We start from the raw sequence: 23,637 nt of genomic DNA on the forward strand, positions 1-23,637 counted from the left end.
GTAGCTATTCTTTTAGATCCAGTTTAAGGTTTAGGAGGCTGAGATTTTCTTCTGGAACTTTGGGGGTTTTAATTTTTCCTTTGGTATAAAGCTGTTGTGGCATTTGCAATCAAAGAAAACATCATATTCATGCTAAGAATAATAGCATGAATATGCCCAGAGATGATTCTTCTCTTGAATTCTAATCAAATTGAATCTCAACCTGTAAGTAGATCCACAACTAAACAATATTGACATCTGTTCGCTGTGTGATAATGTCTTGTTTAACCTTCTCCAACCTGGGTAGTTTAATCTTGTCAGCTTCAGTCAAAGTGGAAATCATATGGGATAAGGGGAATTGTTGTACAAATATCTGAACAATTAGTAAAGACTCGTCTAATCAAAACAGGCATGTTATGTAGCATTGACTGCAGCTTCTCCCTGTTTCCTTTTCTGTTACGTTGCACTACGTAGATATGTGTGTGAGAGAACATGCCAATTCTTTGAAGGAGGCAAGGTCAAAAAACAAAAGCATCAGGGATTCCAGAAACTCTCTTTATTGTTACAGGTTAGAGTAATAAAATCTTGGAAGCCTATCAGTTTTACTCTACTCCCCCATATATCAAACAAAACTAAGACAGGACTATTTTAAATATATCACATTTTTTTATTTCCTCAGGACTGTGTTTTGACAACTGTCTTTCCTTAATGGTTCTTTTTGCCTTTCCTCCTCCTCAGGGGCAGGTCTACATTCTTTCATAGAGAGACTGAAAGAGGGAGATTTTGCATTAAATGAACTCTTCAGCTGTCACAAGTCTACAACTCCCAGAATTCCCCTCTTACTCACCCTGCTGTTTCAAATCATTTCTGGCTTGAGCCTTTGTGTTTCTTTGCCAAAAACAGATACAGAATTTTTTTAAAGTTAGCTTGGATCCTGATATTTCTGACAGAACAACACCTCACGCTTCCCGCCACACCCCAAAACCAGTGGTCAGGTGAAGTACATAATAGTTTTTTTAAACACTTATAGATCACTTATGTGCATACCTTTTTAACAAAGGCCATAAATAATAAATCTAGCTTGAAATTACTTTTTTGCTAGCTTTTTTTGGAAATTGCAATGGTTTGAATTGGTTTGATAGCTCTTTAAGTAGATCTCTTTGCAACAGCATTTACTAAGCAAATTACCACTCAGTCTTCTTGTTCTTTTAGTACAGAAAAATGTACTGATAAGAATTCAGACTGTTCAGGAACAGCCACTAGGTGGAGTGGATTGCCTGTTGTTTTTTCAAATAAGCCAATAGATACATTCCTGTTAAGATTCCTAACTGTGCTTGTGGTTGTTCATCAAACTACTTTTGGATTTTGGCACAGACAGATTATCTTCTATAAAATAAATAACAAACCTATTTAATCCTAATTTTTTAATACAAGTAGCCTGTATTTGAAAGCCAAAACATACCAGTACTTTTCTTTCCCATCTAAATGTCAGCTAGTAGGCCAATTTTGAAGTTGTAAATGTGACAAGCAGAGCTGTTTCATAAACATTGCAAAATTCTGATTTTAATTGTGTTGGTTAGAGTTTTCAATTCTACTTCATATCAGTAAAGCTATTTTTTGCAAGATTACATACTAGTTCAAAATATATTTATAAATGTATCCTTTAACTTTGAAAATTAGAGAAAAAAGGCTCCCCTTTTGCTTTCTGTTACCAGGAAAAAGTGATGGTATTGTGATATATAACTTATTCAGAACAGGTCCTTTTTAAAGTGCAAAAATCTTAAAGCAAGCTTGTCCTTCAGAAACCTTAAAAGGCTATTTTGAAAACTGATTCTGGTTCTCTCTGTGTGTGTGTAAGTTTGTGTGTGCACATATGTGTGTATCAGTGCATGATTTCTGCTGGTAGTCTCAGTGTCTTTCCGAGGGTTCTACTTTAGAATTTCATGGAAGCTTGTTTTGCTCAACTAGGTTGCTTCGCAAAATGCTACCATTGAATGCTTTGCAGAACTCAAAATATCGTGTATTGCTCAATTTTTTCTTTTCCAATTTTAAGGCGTTTATCAGTGTGTTGGCATTTGTAAATAAAAACCTACTCAATCAGTATTGAGTACTGATTGAGTATGTATTATGTACTTGCAAGCCTACGTGTTTCTGTTGGAAAGATAAATAAACATGGGCTTTATTTATTCATGCAGGAAAAAAGGCCCAACTGTTGAATATTTTAACTGAACTTGGCAAAGCAAGCTACCACTTATGTAACTTTTACATATTTTTTCGTTTGATTGATTCAAGACTCTGGCGTAACATTAGTATGGGTCAATACATTTGAAGGACAGACCTGATAATCATTATGTATTGTGCTTTTGCCCGATCAATTTCTAATTGCACATAATAATTTCTTTTTTAAAAATCGTAAATAACTGATTTATCAGCGGCCTGAGAAAAGCAGTTGTTATGGTGAATTATTTTTGTATTTATTCCTAATATATACAGCAGAGGGCAGTAGTACATTTGCTAGCAATAATATTTGTACAAGTATATACTAAGTGCAGAGAATTGTATATTTCATGCTAAAAGGGAAAAATGTTCTTAGTAATTGGTAAAACTGTTTAACATTTTATTTTCTAGATTTGTCCTTTTTACAAGTATTCTACAGGCTGTACAAAGTCAGGCATCCATAGACAATTTATTACATAAATACACTAAATATCTACATTGTTAGTTATTTTCTTCTAAATATATTCTTATTTTCTTGAGATATGACTTTTGAACATTCCTAAATTACAATAATGTTTTTCTGGGGAAAAATAGATTAATAAACCTAATAAAACCTATTGTAATTAGCCAATGAGGTCTGACTTTTAGTCCTACCTATTGCACACTATTTTATAAGCAACATTGTAATAATATAGAACATGCTGAATATATTCAATAATATTATAGAATCCCAAATATATAATGCTAAAAGGCATGTTGATGAGCTGTAGTCCTGTAGCTATACTAACAGCTCTCCCTGTTGGAGTTGCAAGAGGGATTTTTTTCATTGTCTGAGAATTGTTTTCAAAATGAATACTGTGATTTGTCCTTGGTACCTTGGGTTTAATATGGTTCTCTTTGTAGTGTATACCCAGGGCAGCTTTTTTCCCAAAAAAGTGCCAGCCAGGTGTATTTCACCAACTTTCATAACCCCCATCTATATCTGGAAGGTACCATTTTTCAAGTTCCAAGTTTGACTTTTGGTCTAGGTGTTTACTCCTCTATAGAGTTGTGCACATGGTTGTTAAGTATTATTTCACTTGGCAAAATAACATGTCATTTTCAGTTATGCCCAGTGATTTTCCTCCATAATCCTCAAAGATTAAACAAAACTGAAGTAGCTTGGGCTGAAGTAGCATTTATATTAGATGTGCCAATTTAAAAATACTAAACAGTTATTTTTATACAGTTATTTTATTATTAATAGATATAGACCTGACATAAACCAGTTAGGAATCAGTAATTTATAAACTGGTTGTACATTTCCTCTTTCTTTCCCTATCTTGTGCATTTGCTGTAAGCATCTGAAACACATCATGTCATTTTTGTTACATTTAGCATAGATTGGAGGGGACACACAAACAGAGACTTAATTATGGTTGCTATTAGAGGATAAAAGTTTAAAGACATGATTTCTAAACCCATTTTGAACTCTTTTAGGCTTCTTTTTTCAGCCTTTAAGATCTTGTGGTTGGGCAAAAATTAAAAACTCAATTCTCTATAAGGTCCCCCTTGTTTATCTGTTCTACTGTGTTGGCTCATCTTGCAAATACAGTAAGCCTTTGGAGGCATAAGTGCTTGAAGGCAGGACAAATGGTTAAGTAAGTAGTTAAGGATATCTAATAGTAAGAGCTGTGGTGGTTCAGTGGTTAGAAAGCAATACTGCAGGCTACTTCTGCTGATTGCCGGCTACCTGCAGTTTGAGTCTCACCAGGCTCAAGGTTGACTCAGCCTTCCACCCTTCCAAGGTTGGTAAAATGAGGACCCAGACTGTTGAGGGCAATAGGCTGACTCTGTAAACCTCCCTTAGAGAGAGCTGTAAAGCACTGTGAAGCAGTATATACGTCTAAGTGCTATTGCTGAGTGCTATCTAGTAGGATAAACAGAACGACTTTATTTGCCGTATCCTGCCAGCTAATCATTGTTATCCTATGCATAACTTGCTGAAATAACAGTCAAGCATACCATATTAGTGACTGCATCTAAAAAAGCAGTCTTAATGATGTTGGGTGCTAAAATTGGGTAATTGCAGTTTTGTATTGTGCAACAAAAATTACCGCCGGTTGCTATGACTGTTCAATTCCTTAACTGAGAATAACAGATGAAAGTAGCATGCTCTACACTTGCAGTTGCTTATGTGAAGTAGAAAAGTAGAATATGAATTATTTATGTTTTTCAGTAATGCCCTCTGAACAGGACAGACTGTTCAAGTCGGCAACATTTCATGATCTGCTGAAGAATGGATCGTGCTTCTTGTTTCCCGAAGGACTTCCAGTCTGTTATTAGTTCTAATTCAATGTATGGTTGGAAAAAAAAGCTTCCATTTTAGCTGTCTGTTAAGCAGGCTGGTAGAGTTCTGTGTTGAATCCTCAATACAGGCAAATCCTTAACTTACAATCCCAAGTGAGCCCCAGAATTTCCTTCAGCAAGCAAGACAGTTGATAAGCATGTTTTGTCCCATTTTATGACCTTGCTTGCCCCACAGTGTGTTAAGTTGAATCACTGCAATTGTTAAGGGAATCTGGCTTCCTCATTGACTTCGTTTGTCGCAAAAGATGACCTCGGGATGCTGCAACCATCATAACCAGTTCACAACCAGTTGCCAGGTGTATCAAATTTTGATCACATGGCCATGGGGATGCCACAATGGTTGTAGGTGTGAAAAATAGACACCTTTTTTTGCAGTGTTTTAACTTCGAACAATCAGTCAACAAATGGTTGTAAGTCGAGGACTTCAGGTAGCCCTCGTCTTATGACCACAATTGAGCTCAAAATTTCTGTTCTTTTTTTTAAAAGGTTTTTCTTTATTAAACAAACAAACAAACATGAACAAAAAATACATTAAAAATATTGAACATGGTACAGTCTTCCTAACATCCATCTTTGTCATTACTTTGTTAAGTCCAATAATAATAATACATATTTTCATTCCGTATTACATTATATATACATATAATCATTCCTTATTCTCTTGAATCTTCCTTTTCTCTAGCCAACCATAAAATTTATCCCATATTTTATAATAATCCGAATCATCCTTATTTTTAATTCCTTCGTTAATTTATCCATTTCTGCTCACATCATAATTTTCCTAAGTATTTCAAATTCATTTGGAGTATCTTTACTTTTCCATTGCTGTGCGTATGCCAATCTTGCTGCAGTAATTATATGGATTATTAAATACATATTTTCCTTGTCATATTTCCTCGTATTAATCCCTAGCAGAAAGAACTCCGGTCTATATTCTATTTTCATCCCACAAATTTCTTATAGCCACTTCCGTATTTTTTGCCAATATTTTTGGGCCTCTTTGCAACACCACCACAAATGGTAATAAATTTCTGTTCTTAAGTGGGACATTTGTTAAGTGACTTTTGCCCCCATTTTACAACCTTTCTTGCCTCAGTTGTCAAGGGAATCACTGCCGTTGATTAAATTAGTGACCTGGTTGTTAAGTGAATCCAGCTTCCCCATTGACTTTGCTTGTCAGAAGGTCACAAAAGGGTATCACATGACCTTGAGACACAGCAATGGTCATACGTATGAACTGAATGCCAAGCATCTGAATTTTGATCTCGTTTCCGTGCCATTGTAACTTTGAATGGTCATTAAATGAACTGTTGTAAGTCGAGGATTACCTGTACTTGTATTTGATTAACTTAAACTTTGCACACTACACACTGTAAAATAAATTCAGTCACTAGTTCTAGCATAGTTATCTCTGAAATATCCAAAGGTTTCTATGGAGAATCTCAAGGCAATAACACAAGTCCTGCTGAATTATCTTAAAGCTGCTTTGTGCAGATCTGTTTGTATTTATGGAATATACTACTTAGGGATTTTCTTTCCCCCCAATTGTTTCCACATGCAGACAGGATTCTGAAAGGGGGGGGGGGTAACTGTTATGATGCTCTATGGCAGGGGTGTCAAACTCAAGGCCCAGGGCCTGGATCTGGCCCATGGGGTGCTTAGATCTAGCCCGTGGGGTTGCTCTGGAAACAGCGAAGGACCAGCCCACGTTGCCTCTGCAAGAGAAAATGGAGCTCGGGGGGCGGGGCATGTGAGCTCCGTTTTCAGCCATAATGGCCTCCTCCAGACCTCTGCCAGCGAAAACGGAGGCTTGGGGACACCACACAATCTGTTTTCGCTGGCAGAGAGCTGCAGGAGGTCATCCCAGCAAAAAACAGCCTCAGTGAGTGACGTTGAACTAGCCACGCCCCCACGGCCACACACACACCCCGGAGATCAAACACAACCCTGATGCGGCCCTCGATGAAATTGAATTTGACACCCCTGCTCTATGGCTAAATAAAACTGTTGAGGTGAGTGGGTGAATGAATGAGAAGTGATAAAATGCGGTCTCTGAGAGAAGGAATCGCTTCCCGGTAAGGTGTTTTCCTGAAAATAAATTACAAGCAATCTTCGATCTATGACCCAAAAATGAGCCCCAAGTTTCTGTTGGTAAGCAGGACAGTTGTTACGTGTGTTGTGCCCCACCTGGCTTTCTCCATTGACTTTACTTGTCAGAGGCCAGCAGGGAATGTTGTAAATGGCGATCACGGGGCAGTAGAAGTCGATCATAAATAACGCCAGTTGCCAAATGCCTGAATTTTGATCATATGATTGTGGGGATGCTGCAAAAGTCATAAATGTGAAAACCCGGTCATAAGTCACTTTTTTTTCCGATGCCGTTGTAACTTTGAGCGCTCACTTAAATGAATGGTTCTAAATTGAAGGACTACCTGTTTCTTCTAATCCGAGTTATTGTCATTTTTTTACTTTGAATTGATAATTTTAGGGGGAGATGGGTGGTAGCCTTTCAGGTATTCTTAGAAAATGTGCCGTATCTGGTTGCTTGAGATTTAGACCATATTAGCAATAGTAATCGCACTTAGACATATATACCGTTTCATAGTATTGTACAGCCCTCTCTAAGCTGTTTATAGCATATTGCTCCCAACAATCTGGGTCCTCATTTTACCGGCCTCAAGAAGGATGGAAGGCTGAGTCAACCTTGAGCCGGTCTGGATCGAACTGCTGGCTGTAGGCAGAGTCAACCTGCAATACTGCATTCTAACCACTGCCCCACCATAATAAATATTAATAAATGACCAGGTCTGTGTACCTTTTACTCTGACATACCTCTCAGTGACTTGGGAATAGAATAACTAAGACCTCTTTGTGAATTACCTGGCCAGAATGAAACTATGAAACAGATTTTTTTTTCATGGTCATTGCAGGAAGAATGATATCAGAAATTGGTGCTTGAGAAATACTGTTCAACTTTTTGTGGAAGTTGCTGCTGTTGTTGGTGAGGAAGTGAGTTTTTGATGGTTCAGTTATGTTTTAGAGAACTTGTTTTCCTTTTTCTTAGTTTTGCTATTGCTAGTAATTTGTTTTGTATTCCTCTTTTTAAAGCAGGGGTGTCAAACTGGCGGGCCCACAAGTTGGATGCATCACACACAGGCCCCTCCCACCCTGGCTCTGCAAAGGCAAAAAAATATCACAATATATCACATGATGTCACATGACGTGATCGAGTTTGACACCCGTGTTTTAGAGGTCCATAATGGGTAAAAAGAGAATACAGAGAACATGATGATTTTTTTTTTTTCAAAGATGCGATAGTTCAACATACATTATATCAGAAGTGGATTCTGAGTGCAGGAGTTATGCATAGGATCCGTTTACTCAGTTTTATCTCCTGCAGTCATTAAATGATGAGCAAGATAGAGAAGAGTCTCTGTAATATATTTTTCCCATATTTCTACTCTTTCTTCAATTACAGAGTGAAGCAGAAATCTCAGATTCATGTCTGAAATCAAGATTGCCACGTGCAATAAATGTATGCATTAAAGAACCCCTCTTCCAGTATTCTTTTGTAGCTAATCAGCAACTACATAAAAATACCTTCGGTGAAAGGACCTCTTTTAAACCGTTTTTCTCCTTTCCCCATAAATGTTCCTAATTGTCTTAATTAAATGGGATAATATTCCTTTTTATAAACATCTTTTATGGTAATTCAATTATAACTGAACGAATGAATATTTGATGATTTGCTTGTAGTGCAATAATGACATCAATTTGCAAATAATTTAAACTGAATTCTAGTGGTTTAAGTCTGAATGAGTTTATTTCATCATTCATAGTTGCCATTGCTTTTACTGTGGTTTATTATCATATCATAGTGGGTTTTTCCCCCCCTCTCTTAAAAGAATTCTTTACACTTAGATGGAATTATCTTTATTCGTATTGCTATTCTCAATTGGTTCCAATCACATTAGCAAAAATATCCTCCCTCCCAATCACATTAGCAAAAATATCCTCCCTCCTCCCTTCAGGAGCATTTCTCCATCTTCTAGCTTCTTCTTGACTTGTAACCAAGATAATTGCAGAGGGACAAATCTGACAAAAACATATCCGTATCCAGCAGAATTGGGTTTTCTTGTGAATCACCTGGCTTTTGGCCTCTTTCCATCACCGTTTATTTCATCCTCTACTTTGTCCTGTATTCTCTGTTACAGCTGACATTCATCTTGTCTTCTTCCACAGCTGTAGTACCCTGACAGGTGCTTGCTGATCCTGCACACATACACAAACACAGAATGTTTGATTTGGGTTCAGTTTAATATCGGCCACTCTTGCTCCATTTCTTTCACCTGTGTATTCTTGTGAATGACCTATATGTGTGTATACTATATGACCTGTCTCTTTTCTTACCGTAATATGTTAATTTGTCTTTCTAAGATTGAACATTCTTATTATTTTCCTGATTTATTTACAAATCGTTTGGTCTTTCAAGCCAACTTTTTTGTTTCGGGGAAATAAAAGAAACAAAATTAGAAGTCTGCTTTCTTTTCTCCTCTGCCACAATAATATTAACTGTACTGCACGGCATGACATAGTTTTTAGCCCGTCTCCAATAGTAGATTTCCTTGGAACAAAGGAAGAGGAAGTGTAGCAAAAGTGTGCCTGTGTTTCCTAATATCGTAGTGGTTAGAGTGTTAGGCTACAATTGGGAATTAACAAAATAAAGTCTCCCTTGAGTTGATGTTGAGTTTTTCTGACAACAGCATGGAACAATCTTGAGTTGGTGTTGGGTTTGCCATTACCTTCTCAAGGGATGAGTATTACTTCTCTGCCTTGGGATTTCCTGATAGTTTCCTATCCAAATGAAGGCCAAATGTTACTTTGCATGGCTTTTCAAGATCTGTTATGTATTTCCTTGCAAAATTAATTTGAGGTAATCCTTACTTAATGACCACTCGTTCAACGACCACTCAAAGTTACACCAGCACTGAAAAAGGAGACTTGCAACTGATTCTTGAACTGGCAACTGTTGCAACTTCCCTACGGTCACTTGATTCAGGCATTTGGCAAATGATGAGCATTTATGACCGTCACAGTGTCCCATAGTCATTTGCTACCTTCGCTGCCAGATTCCAATAAGCAGGTCAGTGGGGAAACCAGCAGGAAGTCCCAAGTCGTGGTCATGTCACATCACACTTAACTACTCATGGCGGTTCATTTAATGACAACAGCCACTGTCACGTGATTTTTTTTTACTTTATGACTGCCTTGCTTAGTGACAGGGTGGCTGGATGCAATTGTGATCAGTAAATGAGGGCTACTTGTACATTAGACTTTTAGGTCTAGTAATATACATAGTACTTTGTGTGTGTGTGTCTCTCTCTCTGTGGGTATATCCACAGCAGGAGGAAGGAAGGCCTTCACATCAGGAGTTATGCATGGTGATAGACTATGGTGGTCCGGTGTGGTTTGATAGGTAGATGTTTCTCAATTTCCCAATCTAAAGTGAAAAGATCCAACTTTGGAAAAGTCCAAAGTTGCCCACCCAGCTTCCATGCCTAAGAGAGAACTAGAATACAGAGTCTTCTAGTCCAACACCTGTAACTATTTACATCAAACTGATTTATCTGTGTGTACATGTATACACATACATATATACATATATGTTAAATGCCTTATGCCTGTACTTAATAAAAATCCTCCATGGAGCCCCCAAAGTTCTCTTATAGAAAAAGGTGGAGTATTGGGGGTCCAGCCCTTCTCTCAGAAGCCCTCTGAATCTTCACCTTCTAGTCCAGGGGTGTCAAACTCAAGGTCCGCGGGCTAGATCCAACCCATGGGGTGTTTAGATGTGGCCCTCAGAGCCACCCAGGAAACAGCAAAGGACCAGCCCACCGTGCCTCTGCCAGTGAAAATGGACTTCGGAACGGTTGCGTGAGGCCCTCCTGAGCTCCGTTTTCAGCTGTGACGGCCTCCTGAAGCCCTCTGCCAGCAAAAACGGAGCTTGGGAGGGTGGTTCCCGGGCTCCATTTATCACTGGCAGAGGGCTGCAGGAGGCTGTTGCAGCCAAAAACAGAGCCTTGGGGGGCATATGCGGGCTGCAGGACGTTGAGCTGGCCACACTCACCCTAGCCATGCCCACCCTAGCCACACCCACTCACCTCCCCTGTTGTGGCCCTCAATGAAGTCGAGTTTGACACCCCTTATGATGATTAAGAGGGCAGAATGCCTAAAGTGTAATCATATCTATAATGCCATTTCCTGGCTGCGAAAGGGTTCACCCCATTCTCCCTCACTGTGGAAAATACCCCAATTTCCCTTCTCTCCAAATAGGAAAACATTAATAATACTAAAAAAGAAAATAGAAAGTACTCATTTAATCTTTAAATATTAAGAGGTCAGTGTTCAATATTGGAGGAGATAGATTAATAGAACTGTTTAAAATAGATCCTGGTCTACTTCTTACAAAAACAGAAAATGAAAAACAAATGCTCCAAACAAACCACAAGATGGCACTGATTCATTTTTTTTGTTTTTTGGGCAAGTATCTATAGGAAGTATCTGGAGAGGTATCAAATAATTATTACATATTTTTTTAAAAAGTATTTGTACACAGCTAGAAGTTAGAATAAAGAATGCAACTGAACACTCAAGTTCATAAGTTGTAAAAAATAAAAGACAGGAGACGAAAATCAAAATCAAATTCCTAGTATGAATTCCTTCCTTCAACTGTTAACTATTTCAAAAAACAACAACATCCCCTCACCAAAATATTCTTGAAGAAAGATCCATTAAAAACAAAACCCCAAAACTCCTCCAGCTGCTCAGAGTATTCTAACTGTTTATCAAAGACAAGGCCCCATTCCTTGTCTAGTTTCTTTCCAAAAACTTCTGAGTTTGAATCTTTATTATAAAACCACCATGCATTTCCTATCTTCAGCCAGGGAGATGGGCCCTGAGGTCTCACACCCTATATATGCAGTCAAGCATCCCTTTCTAGTGGATATGTGCGTTTGACAGTCTGGTATAAGGGGTTTGCAGTAGGCAATATTCACTTCACCATATCAACCTTAGAAGAAGAAATTTGAATTTTCATTATTCAGGTCTCTCAATTAAACATGCTGCTATTATTGTTGCTTTCTTTAATTCTGCCAGGCTTATATCCATGGGAGGTGGGGAACTGACTGTCCTTTTGGGTTCTTTTGCTGAAATTAATTTCTAAAATTGCAGTTGTGTTTATGTAAACAGAAATATCTGGTACTAATTTCAGAGTTGTTAATACGTCATGATTTTACACTATTGATTATACTGCCCACAAAGGTAGGTTTTGTAATCGTTAAACAATAAGAAAAACATAGATGAGAAGAAATGGGTTGAATTAAGTGATCAAATGAATTTAGAGAGAATGGCTGTGGGTTGAATTAAGTGATCAAATGAATTTAGAGAGAATGGCTGGCATGTGCACCGTTTATCTGTTTCCAAACAAAACCGAGTCTAGGAAAAGAGCTTTTGATCCCATTTGTTTGAGTGAGGCTAAACCTCACCTCTGAGAAGGTGCATGTGGGGGATATTGGTAGCAGGTAAAGTTTTGAAGATGAGGTCCACGCTTCCTCTTTGTATGTATAGAAGATTCGTTCTGGAATAAAGATTGGCTTTAGCTTGGGGAAGAAAGAATAAATACAAGGGTAATGAATCTTTCTCTCAGAAAATGATGAAAGGTCCAGGCCTGCTGGGAACTTTTTCCATGTCTCAGGCTTTTTGGATTAAAACAACAAAGCAGCCATGTCACTGCAATTTCAAACCTTAACATGACAAACTGTGTAGTGGGAGCATAAAGGCCAACTTAATCTTACTGTGGTGTGGTGAAGCATTTTATTGTAGCACAGAGTGTGATCAACAGTTTACAGCTGGAGTGCCCAGCTTGACAACTTTAAGACTCATGGACTTCAAATCCCAGAATTCCTCAGCCAGACATGGTTTACCTACAACATTAAATCGTGAATTATGGTTTCCAAACTGGTGGCTAAATCAAAACCAAGCAGACCATTGTATGGCTTAGCATAGTGTTTAGGTCTAGATTATGCCTGCAGGTAGGTTCCTCTGGTGCCATTAAGTGTTCTTGCTTTCTGGAGGCAAGCACTTAATTTTTTTGTTAGGCCCCTGAGACTTATTTTTAAAGGATGGATTTTACCTCATCTAGATCAGGGGTGTCAAACTTGTGTCATCATGGCGGCGGCACATAATGTATCGTGATTTCCCCCCCCCCCTTCGCTAAACTGGGTGTGGATGTGGCTACCGTGTGATGCATCTGGCCTGCAGGCTGCGAGTTTGACACCCCTGACCTAGATCATACTTCTGAAGGCTAAGGGAGTCGTTTCCACTGGCTAGGTTTTGGCTAGCTCTTTTCATGCATGCTTCTCACCGTTCTGGAACTAATACTTGTCAGGTGCAAAAAAATCAAGTCCCTACATGATGATCCAATTAAACTGATTTATTACTAAAAACCTATGCTCAGGATTCAACCTTCAGCGCCTGCTAGAAATTAGATACGGGTTAATGGAATTCAAGAGAAGTTGGTCTTAGTTCACTTTTGGCTACATAGAGATTCTAGACTGATCACTGTTTTAACTCTGCCCCCTAGGTTCTGCCACTTCTTCTCCTACAATATTACTACCACAGTTTATTTCTTGTGTCTGTCCCAAGTTTATTAATAGGTCTTTGGGGATGATTTGAATTAACTCATTTGTAGAGGACAACCTCCCCTTTTTTTTTTTTTTTTACTGAGGAGCCATTTTACTTATCAGTACTGAGAAGCTCTGACAAGGGAGATGTTTTCTGTCTCTTTTATTTTTTTAAAAAAATTAAGGGACCTGGATAACAACACAGAAAATTAAAAAGAAAGTAGTAAAGGGGCATGTTGACTTTTAAGGCCAAATGAAGACGCCATTGTGTTCGATTTCATGATCTCCATCCATTTGTCCAGTCTGCAGTACATTGCCTGGATATCTTTTTAAACGTGAATAATTTGTGTTATATGTTCATATGCAGCTCCTCATAAAATGCAGATTGGACTGGAAAGGTCAAAACATTGATGAATAGATTTTATCATTTTCTTACATTCTTGGTATTTTTTCTGCCTTCCATAACTTACAATAAATCTGCTTGAGATGCAAATGCATATAGCATGTGGAAATAGGGAGGCAAACAGAGAATCAGCTTGCAATTTTCTTTCTGCCTAGAAGTTGTAATATCTGTGTGATTATAAGGGCAGCTAGAAATACTTCAGGCTGTTTTAAAAAAGGAAAGGACAAGGAGAGATTATGTGCAAGGCATAAGAAAATACATTAACTGCATAATTGCACATATAAACTATGTCTGTTTTTTAAAAATAGCATCCACGAGGTCTTGCTGTGTGTGTTTCCATTAATCTGCATGACGACACTTAATTTAGAATTTGCAGGACGGATACCAAAGAAGGAGAGCGCCAAAAGAGATGCCTGGACTTTTAATACATCTTTTAAAAGTTTTAATAAGAAATTGTCCTTGAATATGTTAGTGTCAAAAGGATATAAACCCAATCAGTCGGTTGAGCCCTAACAGCAGGGAAGTTTCATGTTTTGGAACTTGACTAAAAGGGAGCTGGAAAAGGCAAATCTTGTAGTCCTTTTCCCCCATTCCTCCGTCCTTCAGAATTCTCACCTCTGGAATAATTAGCAAGGGAAAATCGGTGTTTTTATTTATAGCCATTGGAGAAGAAGAGATTACAAGACAGTAAGCAAGAAGAGTTTGTAAAATGGGACACAGCTCACTTAGCAACAGAAATTTTGGGTTTAGTTGTGGTCGTAAGTCAAGGACTACCTGTACCTTAAAACGAACATCTTGTTCTCTGCAAGTGTAACCTGCTTCCTGCTTAGGATACAAGAAGAAGCTTTTAGGGTGGGACTAATTAGGATTGTGCCAATTTCTCGATAGCACAACTGGCCCTGGGCATTGATTAACTAATCAAGGTTGCAGAGCTGAGTTAACTTGTGGTTAGCACCTTTAAAAGAAGTGCAGCCAGTGCAGCAAAGAAAAGAGTAGTTTAAGAAGAGAGAGCTTGTCCAAGCAATTTATGCCCTCAGAAATTCTACAAAGTGGGCAGGGAGGGGAGGAATATATGAAATATGAGTGAGGCAGTCAGGCACAGGACACAGTCTTAACAGTATGTTATTTTCCTGGTGAATTTTCCCATTGTATAAAGTTGTTGAGGATGAATTTAACAACTTGAGTAGACTGAAACATTTAAACCATACAGAAAGATTTCCTCTGTGGGTAAGAGTGTCTAAAGGATAGACAGATAGAGTCTGGGTGCAAACAAGGGTGCAAATTAGCTTCGCTACCATCTCTCACGTTAACTGAATAGCTTGCAATATTTTGGCTTCCATTTTTGTTTTGTATATCTGGAAACCAGCAGGCACACTGAGTTGTGGAAAATGCCTCATAGATTAAACTTGATATCTGCCTCCAGAGGAAGGGCCTGTGTGGAACCAGGGGAAGCCTGGTTTCCAAGATAATTTCAATTCACTCGAGACCCTATTCCAGGGGTGCGATTCAACCGGTGTAACAACCGGTTCAGTGAATGTGCGCTTCGCGCGCGCGCACCAAATGCATGCTCTATGTTTAAAAAAGCTAATACTTACCTTCAACTGCAGCTGAAGAAAACAGCTGAAGCACGGCAAAAACTGCTCTGCCGCACGAATCAGCTGTGCTCTAACAAAAAGAGATAAAGCACAGGAAAGAGCAGGGGCAGGTGGGCGGACCCACATGCTCATCGGAGCGAACCATTTTGGAGCCAGCTGATCATTGGAACAAGGGGTTAGAGTAGAAAGATTTAAAAAGTAGGAGGAATTAAAATGTTCTTCTTTTTTTTCCTTACATTTTTCTTTTTTCCCCAGAATTTCCCCTCAAGATAGAGGCTAAGATCCAGTAGCATTATATAGTTGTGTGGGAGTTTCCCCCTTTTCCCCCAACGACCATTATTCTTTCACTGGCAGTGAACTGTTTTCTGTTCTCATAAGTACATATTTAGCCCTAGCTTGCTTCTGCTGGATGTGGGAGACAGCAGAGACAAGCTAAGAGTTTGTAAGTGTGTACTTCACTCTAAGTAGGAAAAAGTAGTTGCGGGGTAAAGTTGGAGGTCATTTCAGAAAATGCATCTTCCCTGTTTTTGTGATTATAGAACCATCAACATTAGTCGCTGATTTAGAGGCTTGGGCTGTGTTACTGGCTACTGTTAGTTCTTATGTGATATCCAACAGTTTGACAATTGAAAACATTGAGCCACCTTACTCACACATTCACAAAGTGGTGTCATTAAAAAGCCACATTAGCCTGGTTCCTAACAACTCTGTGATCTTAACCCCATTAGCCTGTGTTAGAAAAACAAGTATTGACAGCTTCAGATACAGATAATCAGAGTTCGAAGGGACCTTGTAGGTCATCTAGTCCAACCCCTCGCCCAAGCTTCATCTTAGTAAGGCCCTTGCTTCAAAGGCAGAGAAAATATTCCTTGGTACTCCTCTTTCTTTCTCATCTTTCGGTGTTGTAGCTTAATGAAAGCAAATTGAATAAGAGAATGCTTGGAAAATTGTGGCCATTGGTGATTCTCATCTGTAGACAAAATCCTCATTAGATAATGTAAGAGACAAACCAATACTGTGTGGTGGGAGCATCCTCTCCCACGTCCAGGAAATAAGTTATTTTCACGTTTGCCTTTGCTACTCTTGTAATCAGTTTAATAAGTAGGTTCCCCTTGAATTGCTGATAAGCCTGATAGGGACGTGGTGGCTCAGTGGCTAAGACGCTGAGCTTGTCGATCAGAAAGATTGTCATGTCAGTTCAGCAGTTCGAATCCCTAGCACCATGTAATGGAGTGAGCTCCCGTTACTTGTCTCAGCTTCTGCCAACCTAGCAGTTCGAAAGCATATAAAAATGCAAGTAGAAAAATAGGGACTACTTTGGTGGGAAGGTAACAGTGTTCCGTGCGCCTTCAGTCATGCTGACTACATGACCATGGAGACGTCTTCGGACAGCGCTGGCTCTTTGGCTTTGTAACAGAGATGAGTACCGCCCCCTAGAGCCGGAAACAACTAGCACGTATGTGCAAATATATGCGGAGCAAATATATGCGGAGATGAGCACGGCCTCCTTTACCTTTATCTAAAATCTGATAATTTTTTGTGGCTTGCTTTTTAAACTAAGGCATTGGATGGAGAAAATGGTGTGAAATTCCACTTTAGCAAGCAGTCTTTATTCTGACTTAAATAATTATCTAAGTCTCTTAGATCTTTGGGGATAAGAGCAATCCAATACACTGTAACTATTAACACATAAATACAAGTAGCTGACTCTTGATGGGGCTATCAAAGCAACAACAAAGACAGCTCAGATAAAGAAAGAAACCCTAGCCCATGGTCTCATTGCTTGAATGGAGATACTGGCCACAGGTCATCCAGTGAGGTCCATAGTTAAGTGAGATTTTTTAAGCTTGGCCTTCCCAATCCTAGACCAGTGACTTACTCATCACACACTTTCATGCCTCTTTTCAATGTTGCCTTTGTCCTTTTGTTAGGTTAGGAGAGTACCGGGTTCTAGTGGCCATCTCCATAAGACAGAAGATGGGGACTGGGAATGGAGTGATGATGAAATGGATGAGAAGAGTGAAGAAGGCAAGGCTGCTTTTTCCCAAGAAAAGGTAATTTTGGGGAAACTGCATGGCACCTCAAGTAAACATTCATTATTTTGTTACTCAGCTGGTAACTAATTAATTATTATGCTTGCCTTGTAGTCACGAAGAGTAAAAGAAGAAGATGCAGAGGTAAATGGTTAATTTCTTTCCCCTTGTGAGTAGGAGTGTGTGTTTATTGAATTTTTCTCTGTATTTACATGAGAATGTGAATATTAGAATGGTAATTTTCAGTAATATTTTACCATTTGAAGTTCAGCATCTTTTTTGTATTTTTAGCAAGTTGTAGATTTCAGTTTTTAAAAACCCATACTGCTTTTCCATAATAACTAGAATCTGAGGCGCAATTCATTGATGCATAATGTGACAGTATTAGTTTTTAATAAGATTGCATGCATTAGTTTTTGTATGCTACTTTTAAATAACTCCATATGTGTAAGTGTATAGTCTGTTGTTAAACTTGAATTATAAATCCAATATTTAGCAGTTGGATTTTTTGCTATTCAGAATTTATTAATGTTCTTTGTAATTTAGTACTTTGTCCAGAGAATTTGTGCTCTTGAGTCAATTTGAAGTATAATGACAAATGAATAAAGACTTAATGTTTCCTTCCCCTTTTCTTTCTGTGCTCACTTAATCTGCAGAGGAGGGTTTGAGGGCAGACAGAATTTCAGTGACACATAAGACTTCTATTCTCACAAATTTATTATACAGGATTAACAGGCTTTATTTAATGGAAATATCGTTTGAAATCCTGCTTGCTATTTTTTTTATTCCTGGTTTTTACTATTTTGCATTGTGGATGTATTAAGTAACATATTTTGTGCCATCTTCTAAAGACTTAAACTCTTCTTAACAGATTTCCGTGTATTCCAGCAATATCCCTGACCAAATACAGAACCTGTCTATAAAAGGTTCTCAGGTATTGTTACTATTAACATGAGATATTATGCATAGCTTTGTTGGTTAGTTCAAAGTTCCCCAACATGTCTGGCTTTGTGGACTGGCGGGGGGAGGGTCAATGCAAGTGGTTCCATGCAAGTGGTCAGAAAGTGGGAGGTTCCATGCAAGTGGTCAGAAAGCAGGCGTGTGTATGCGCAGCTCCATTTGTGCGGGCGGTGTGCACATGTGCCTGCCACTCACTTAAATGGAGCACATGCGGGCATGCTCGTCTGCTGCTGATTAAGTGAGGATGTGTGTGTACGCGTTCATTGGCCAATTATGCAGCCCAGTTGCAAACCCATCATGGCCCACAGGTTTGGGACCCCTGAGTTCATTTGCCCTCAAAATGTGTGCTCTAGTAGATACAGACTTAGACTAAAGTAATGCTTATAATAGCTTCTTTGTCATTCATTACACATTCACAAACTGATTTCAAGATTGGCTGGGTTCTCATATTATGTGTCTATTTACTCATGGCTTGTTCAACAGGCCACAGTGATCTGGTTCATACAGTGCTCAGCCCTGAATTATTGATGACCAGTGGTAATGGTTAAATCATGTATGGTATTCAGCTTTGTTCGGGTATTTTCCCACATCATTATAGTTGTGCTTTTAAAGTTGTAGCAACGTTTCGGCAGAATCTCATCTGGTGGAGTCATCTCTCCTATTCATGCTTTCAGGTCTTTTTTCAATCTCTATGGCTTCTCTGATAATTCTTCTAAGAATAACTACCTGCCTGAATCAACACAAAAAATGCAGTTAAAAAGCTGGAACACACTTCCTCACTAGTCAGAAAAATAGCAGCCATCCTTAGAAACCCCAAAAGATAAAATTGACCTGGAAAACCAAGGCATATATGAAGTCCCCTGTGCATCATGCCCGGCCACATACATCGGACAGACCAATAGAAGAATAAGTACCCACCTGGACGAACACAAAACTGCAGTTAAAAAGCTGGAACACACTTCCTCACTAGTCCAACACATGAAAGCCACAGGTCATAGCATCGACTTCAATGGCACCAAAACCCTAGCCACTATAGAAAACCCCAGCCACAGAATTATCAGAGAAGCCATAGAGATTGAAAAAAAGACCTGAAAGCATGAATAGAAGAGATGATTCCACCAGACTGTCAATTATTTGGAAGCCTGCATTCACAAACAAAAAAATCTCCACACCACTAGCCAGGCAAACACCTGGGTACAAACAGATCCCCCCTGATACCTCCAGCTCAAACACACCCCAACCAGGCACCCAGATGAAACCTAGCTTCCTAACAAATGATAGCTGTCCATTTACTCGGAGCCAAGCTGCACTAAAAGCCTCCAATACAGGAACACAATGTTGCCAGCCAATCAACACACAAAAAAAGCCACAAAACAGACAGAAGATATTAGAAGCACCAATCAAGCAGAACACAGCAAACTCCAAGACCAATAAACACAGACCAAGACTCCCAACCAATCAGGATGAAGAAAAAACCATTCTGGCACAGCAGTAGGCTAGCCCCAAATTTAAAACTGAAACAACTGTAAAAGTCTGACTCACAGACGAACACAATACAGAAGCCTGATGATGGCAGATAAGATTCTGCCGAAACGTTGCTACAACTTTAAAAGCACAACTACAATGATGTGGGAAAATACCCGAACAAAGCTGAATACCATACATACGTACATACGTATGTATGTATGTGTGTGTGTGTATATATATATGTATATGTATATGTGTGTGTGTGTGTGTGTGTGTGTGTGTATATATATATATATATATGTATATATATGTATATATATATATATATACATACATACATACACACACACATACACACATACACACATACACACACACACACACACACACACACACACACACACATATATATATATATATATATATATATATATATATATATATATATATATATATACACATACACACACACTGCATATTTGTATTTTGCATTGCATTAAACATTTATGTAGCTTCCCATCTTATAGCAAATCTTATAGCAAACTCTGGGCAGCTCCCAATCAAGAATTTAAAACAACATAAAAAGTATATAAACTATAAACATTTAAAAAACAAAACCAAGGCCAGCTTCCACCATAAATTTTGTCCTCATCCTATCACAGAGCTTGGAGGAAATGCCAGATCTTCAATACTTTTTGAAAGTCTAGGAAGGTAGAGGCCTGCCAACCTTCAGGGGCCAGAGTTTTCCATAGATTTGGGGCTGCTACTTCCTAACTCCCATAAGGTGGCAATATTTTAAGTAAAGGGACTGGAAGCCTGCCCAGCCTGCGTATTCTGGTAGGGCAGGTAGGCATCCTTAAGGAAAGCCAGTCCCACAAATAACCTTGTCCTGTCTCATATAAGGCTTTAAAGGTGATAACCAGCATCTTAAATTGAACCCGGAAGAAAACTGGAAGCCGTGCAGCTTCCATAATAGAAGTGTCATATGGATAAACATAAGAACACAAAACACTGTGTGCAATGCCACATTCTGAAGCAGTGGAAGCTTCCAGGTGGTCTTCAAGGGTAGCCCCATGTGGAGCCCTTGCACCTCTGATTTGTAGGTGACGGTATGAGTGACTGTGAGCAAGGCCTCCTGATCCAGGAAAGGTGCAGCTGGCTTGAATCTGTGTAAAGGCCTCCTTAGCTATGTCTGCAATTTGCTCCTTGTGCAGGAGCTGTGAGTCCAGGAGGGACCCCTAAATTGCACACCAGCTCAGTCCAGAGAAATGCCAGCCTTTATGATTTATGTGATGGGTAACCCCAACAATGTCTATGGACATTCTCATCATCCAGGTCATAGTTGCCTCAAAGGTGCTTTTTCAAAAGGCAACTCGGCTTTGTTTTCCCTTGAAAGACATTTCGCTTTTCATCCAAGAAGCTACTGCAGTTCTCACAGAACTGAGGAAGCTTCTTGGATGAGAAACGAAATGTCTTCAAGGAAAAACAAGTCCAGTTGCCTTTTGAAAAAGCACCTTTGGAATAGCATTGATATGGTTGGGGAAGCTCTTTACTAAGTAATCAGGCAAAGTTGACTCTCCCCATCATGATTTGAAGGGAAGATGTAGTGTAACACATTATTGTTGAAAGTCATGTGTGAACAGTGTCACTAAATTTTGTTTATATCATATGTGAATGTTTTAATTGTCACTAAAGCCTATGGCTACTTTCTAGCTATTTAATCTTTTATTTTATGCAATAAAAATGCAAACAATAATCACTGCTGGGATTCTCATAAAATGTACTGCTCTGTTAAATAAACAAGAAATTTGTTCGTAGTACCCCAACATATTAAGCTGGGAAAGTGTTTAAAATTTTAAGGGCTTTTGTTTTAATACCATACATTCATTAGGTTAATCAGGGGAATAGACTTATATCGGTTTTTCCCTTTGCCACCTTACTGTAATCTGTGCCAATTTTAATATCTGACTTGCAATTTCAGATTAGTGATGACCTCTAAGTTAAACTGGATAATTATTACCTTAAAGAATTGAACCCATCCCGGTTTTTAATATGGCAATTTAAAAAGATGTATTCCCTCCTTCTTTTTCATTAAGGCACATTCTGCTATTACAAATGAATATAGCTCTGTTCCATGTGCTGTGAATCTTGTTTTACGACTAAGGTAAGAGGAATAATCTCTATCTTCATTTCCTTTTATTTTTTTGCCCTAGTCAAATCTGTTCATGCATAGTTCTCCTCATTAAATTCTTATAATATTAACAAGAGAAATGTTAATATGGTTGGTCAGCCTCCCAGTATAACCAACATGTATGGTATTCTCATGACTAATTGCTCTCTCTCTTAATTGCTTTAAAAAATTAAAAATGGAAGAATGAAATAATGAAAATGGAAAGATCTTTAGACTAAAAGCATTCTTCATTAAATATTTCAGGTTTTTTCCTTCATCTTTCCTTCCATGTCAGGATTACAGAGACTTTAAGGAGCTTCTTTTACTCTATAGCAGTCAACCTGTAACAGAAATAACCATGATTACATTACAAATTGCTTGTTGAAAACATTTTTATTGGGCAGGTTTGGTCAACAGTGAGAAGAGGTTATGAGAAGAATCACTGATAACATTTTTCAAGCACTTTACCATTTTTAAAATGATGTAAATATGGTTACCAGATGTCAGTTGTTTGGAAGGAGACTGGAGTTGATTTCCATTTTAAGAAAATGAGTGATTCCTAACCAAGTTTTAAGGGCAGCTAATTGATTTTCTTAGATTTAGAATATTTTTGATGTATTCCTAGTTTAGTTTCTCTTTTCTTCTAATCTACCTAAAATAACTTGGAAAATTAAAACCTCTTCAAATCTGATTTGTATCTTTATTCATTGTAAAGAAGAGGTATTTCTCCCAGTGTCTCTAGGGAATGTTAACCTAACCATCTATTTATTAGTTCTATGCCCCTCCTGGCTGCCTGCAAAGTGATGCATGGTTGGAGCTATGCAGTAGTATTGGCTTCATTGAGGGAAGAACTGGCCATTGCCTCTCATTTTTAAAAAATGTTTACATATTTCTCCATCGTTCGTTTTCAGTGTAGTCCTATATAAGGTCTATGGGCCAAGCCTATCAGAACATGCTAAGACAAAGGCTTTCTTTTCTATTATGTAAACTTTATTTTGCATTTGTTATGCAATTGGTGAAAGGAAGAATGGATTATGCCTTTTATAGCAGCCAAAGCTCCGTGTGTTTCACCACAAAATAATGTGTGGAAATATTTCATTTGATAATGATGAGAAAAAATACGAAAGTACAAAAAGATAAAACGGATTGCAATTTTTTGTTCGTTTTACTCCTCCTTTTTGTCAGGCATCTACTCTTAAGTTAAAAGACTAGGAGGCAAAAAAGCCCCTTCCAGCTCAAGGCCCGCAACATTGGTTTTGATAAGAGTAGGCTTCTGTCCCTTTGGTTTTAGGCAAGGGGATGTTGGGTGTATCAGGAGAAATGTAAGTTAAATGGAATGCGTAAAGTAGTGTCTGTGTGGTAAAAGAAGAAGAAAACGGATAAAGGATAAATAGGTACTAAATGAACGTGGACTTCAATGTAAAATATCAGTGATTACAACAAAAGAATATGTTGATTGGTTTGGACATAGAGAACTAATAGGGATCAAATCTCATAACAAACATAAAATGAAAAAGGTTAGAAGGAAGAGAAGACTCAGAGAGTCATGGTAGGTTGAAGTGGACGAGTTCCTAAAAACCGAGAGAGAACTAATAGGGATCAAATCTCATAACAAACATGAGATGAAAAGGGTTAGGAGGAAGAGAAGACTGAGAGAGTCATGGTTGGATGAAGTGAATGAGTTCCTTTAAAAAAAAGTTGAGAATTTTAAATAAAAATTCATTATAAATTGGTATGTGGTTATGGTTGAAGCACTGATGGTTTTGTAAGGATAAAAAGGTAT

At 38.4% G+C, this 23,637-nt stretch overlaps 1 protein-coding gene across 5 annotated transcripts in view; it reads left to right on the forward strand.

Annotated features, from left to right (window-relative positions):
* The window catches only part of STK39 (serine/threonine kinase 39), a 143,331-nt gene that overhangs the window by 83,331 nt on the left and 36,363 nt on the right, over nt 1–23,637 (forward strand). For all 5 annotated transcript variants that reach the window (XM_087949773.1, XM_087949775.1, XM_087949777.1 and 2 more), the window contains 4 exons: nt 17,156–17,278; nt 17,372–17,401; nt 18,129–18,191; nt 21,781–21,848. In XM_087949773.1, the coding sequence (XP_087805899.1) occupies nt 17,156–17,278; nt 17,372–17,401; nt 18,129–18,191; nt 21,781–21,848 (284 nt within the window). The remainder of the gene's footprint in view (nt 1–17,155; nt 17,279–17,371; nt 17,402–18,128; nt 18,192–21,780; nt 21,849–23,637) is intronic.

Source organism: Notechis scutatus, chromosome 1 (assembly GCF_049901735.1).
Source record: "Notechis scutatus isolate UNSWTSFEM ecotype Mainland chromosome 1, rNotScu1.2, whole genome shotgun sequence".
Taxonomy (NCBI): Eukaryota; Metazoa; Chordata; class Lepidosauria; order Squamata; family Elapidae; genus Notechis; species Notechis scutatus.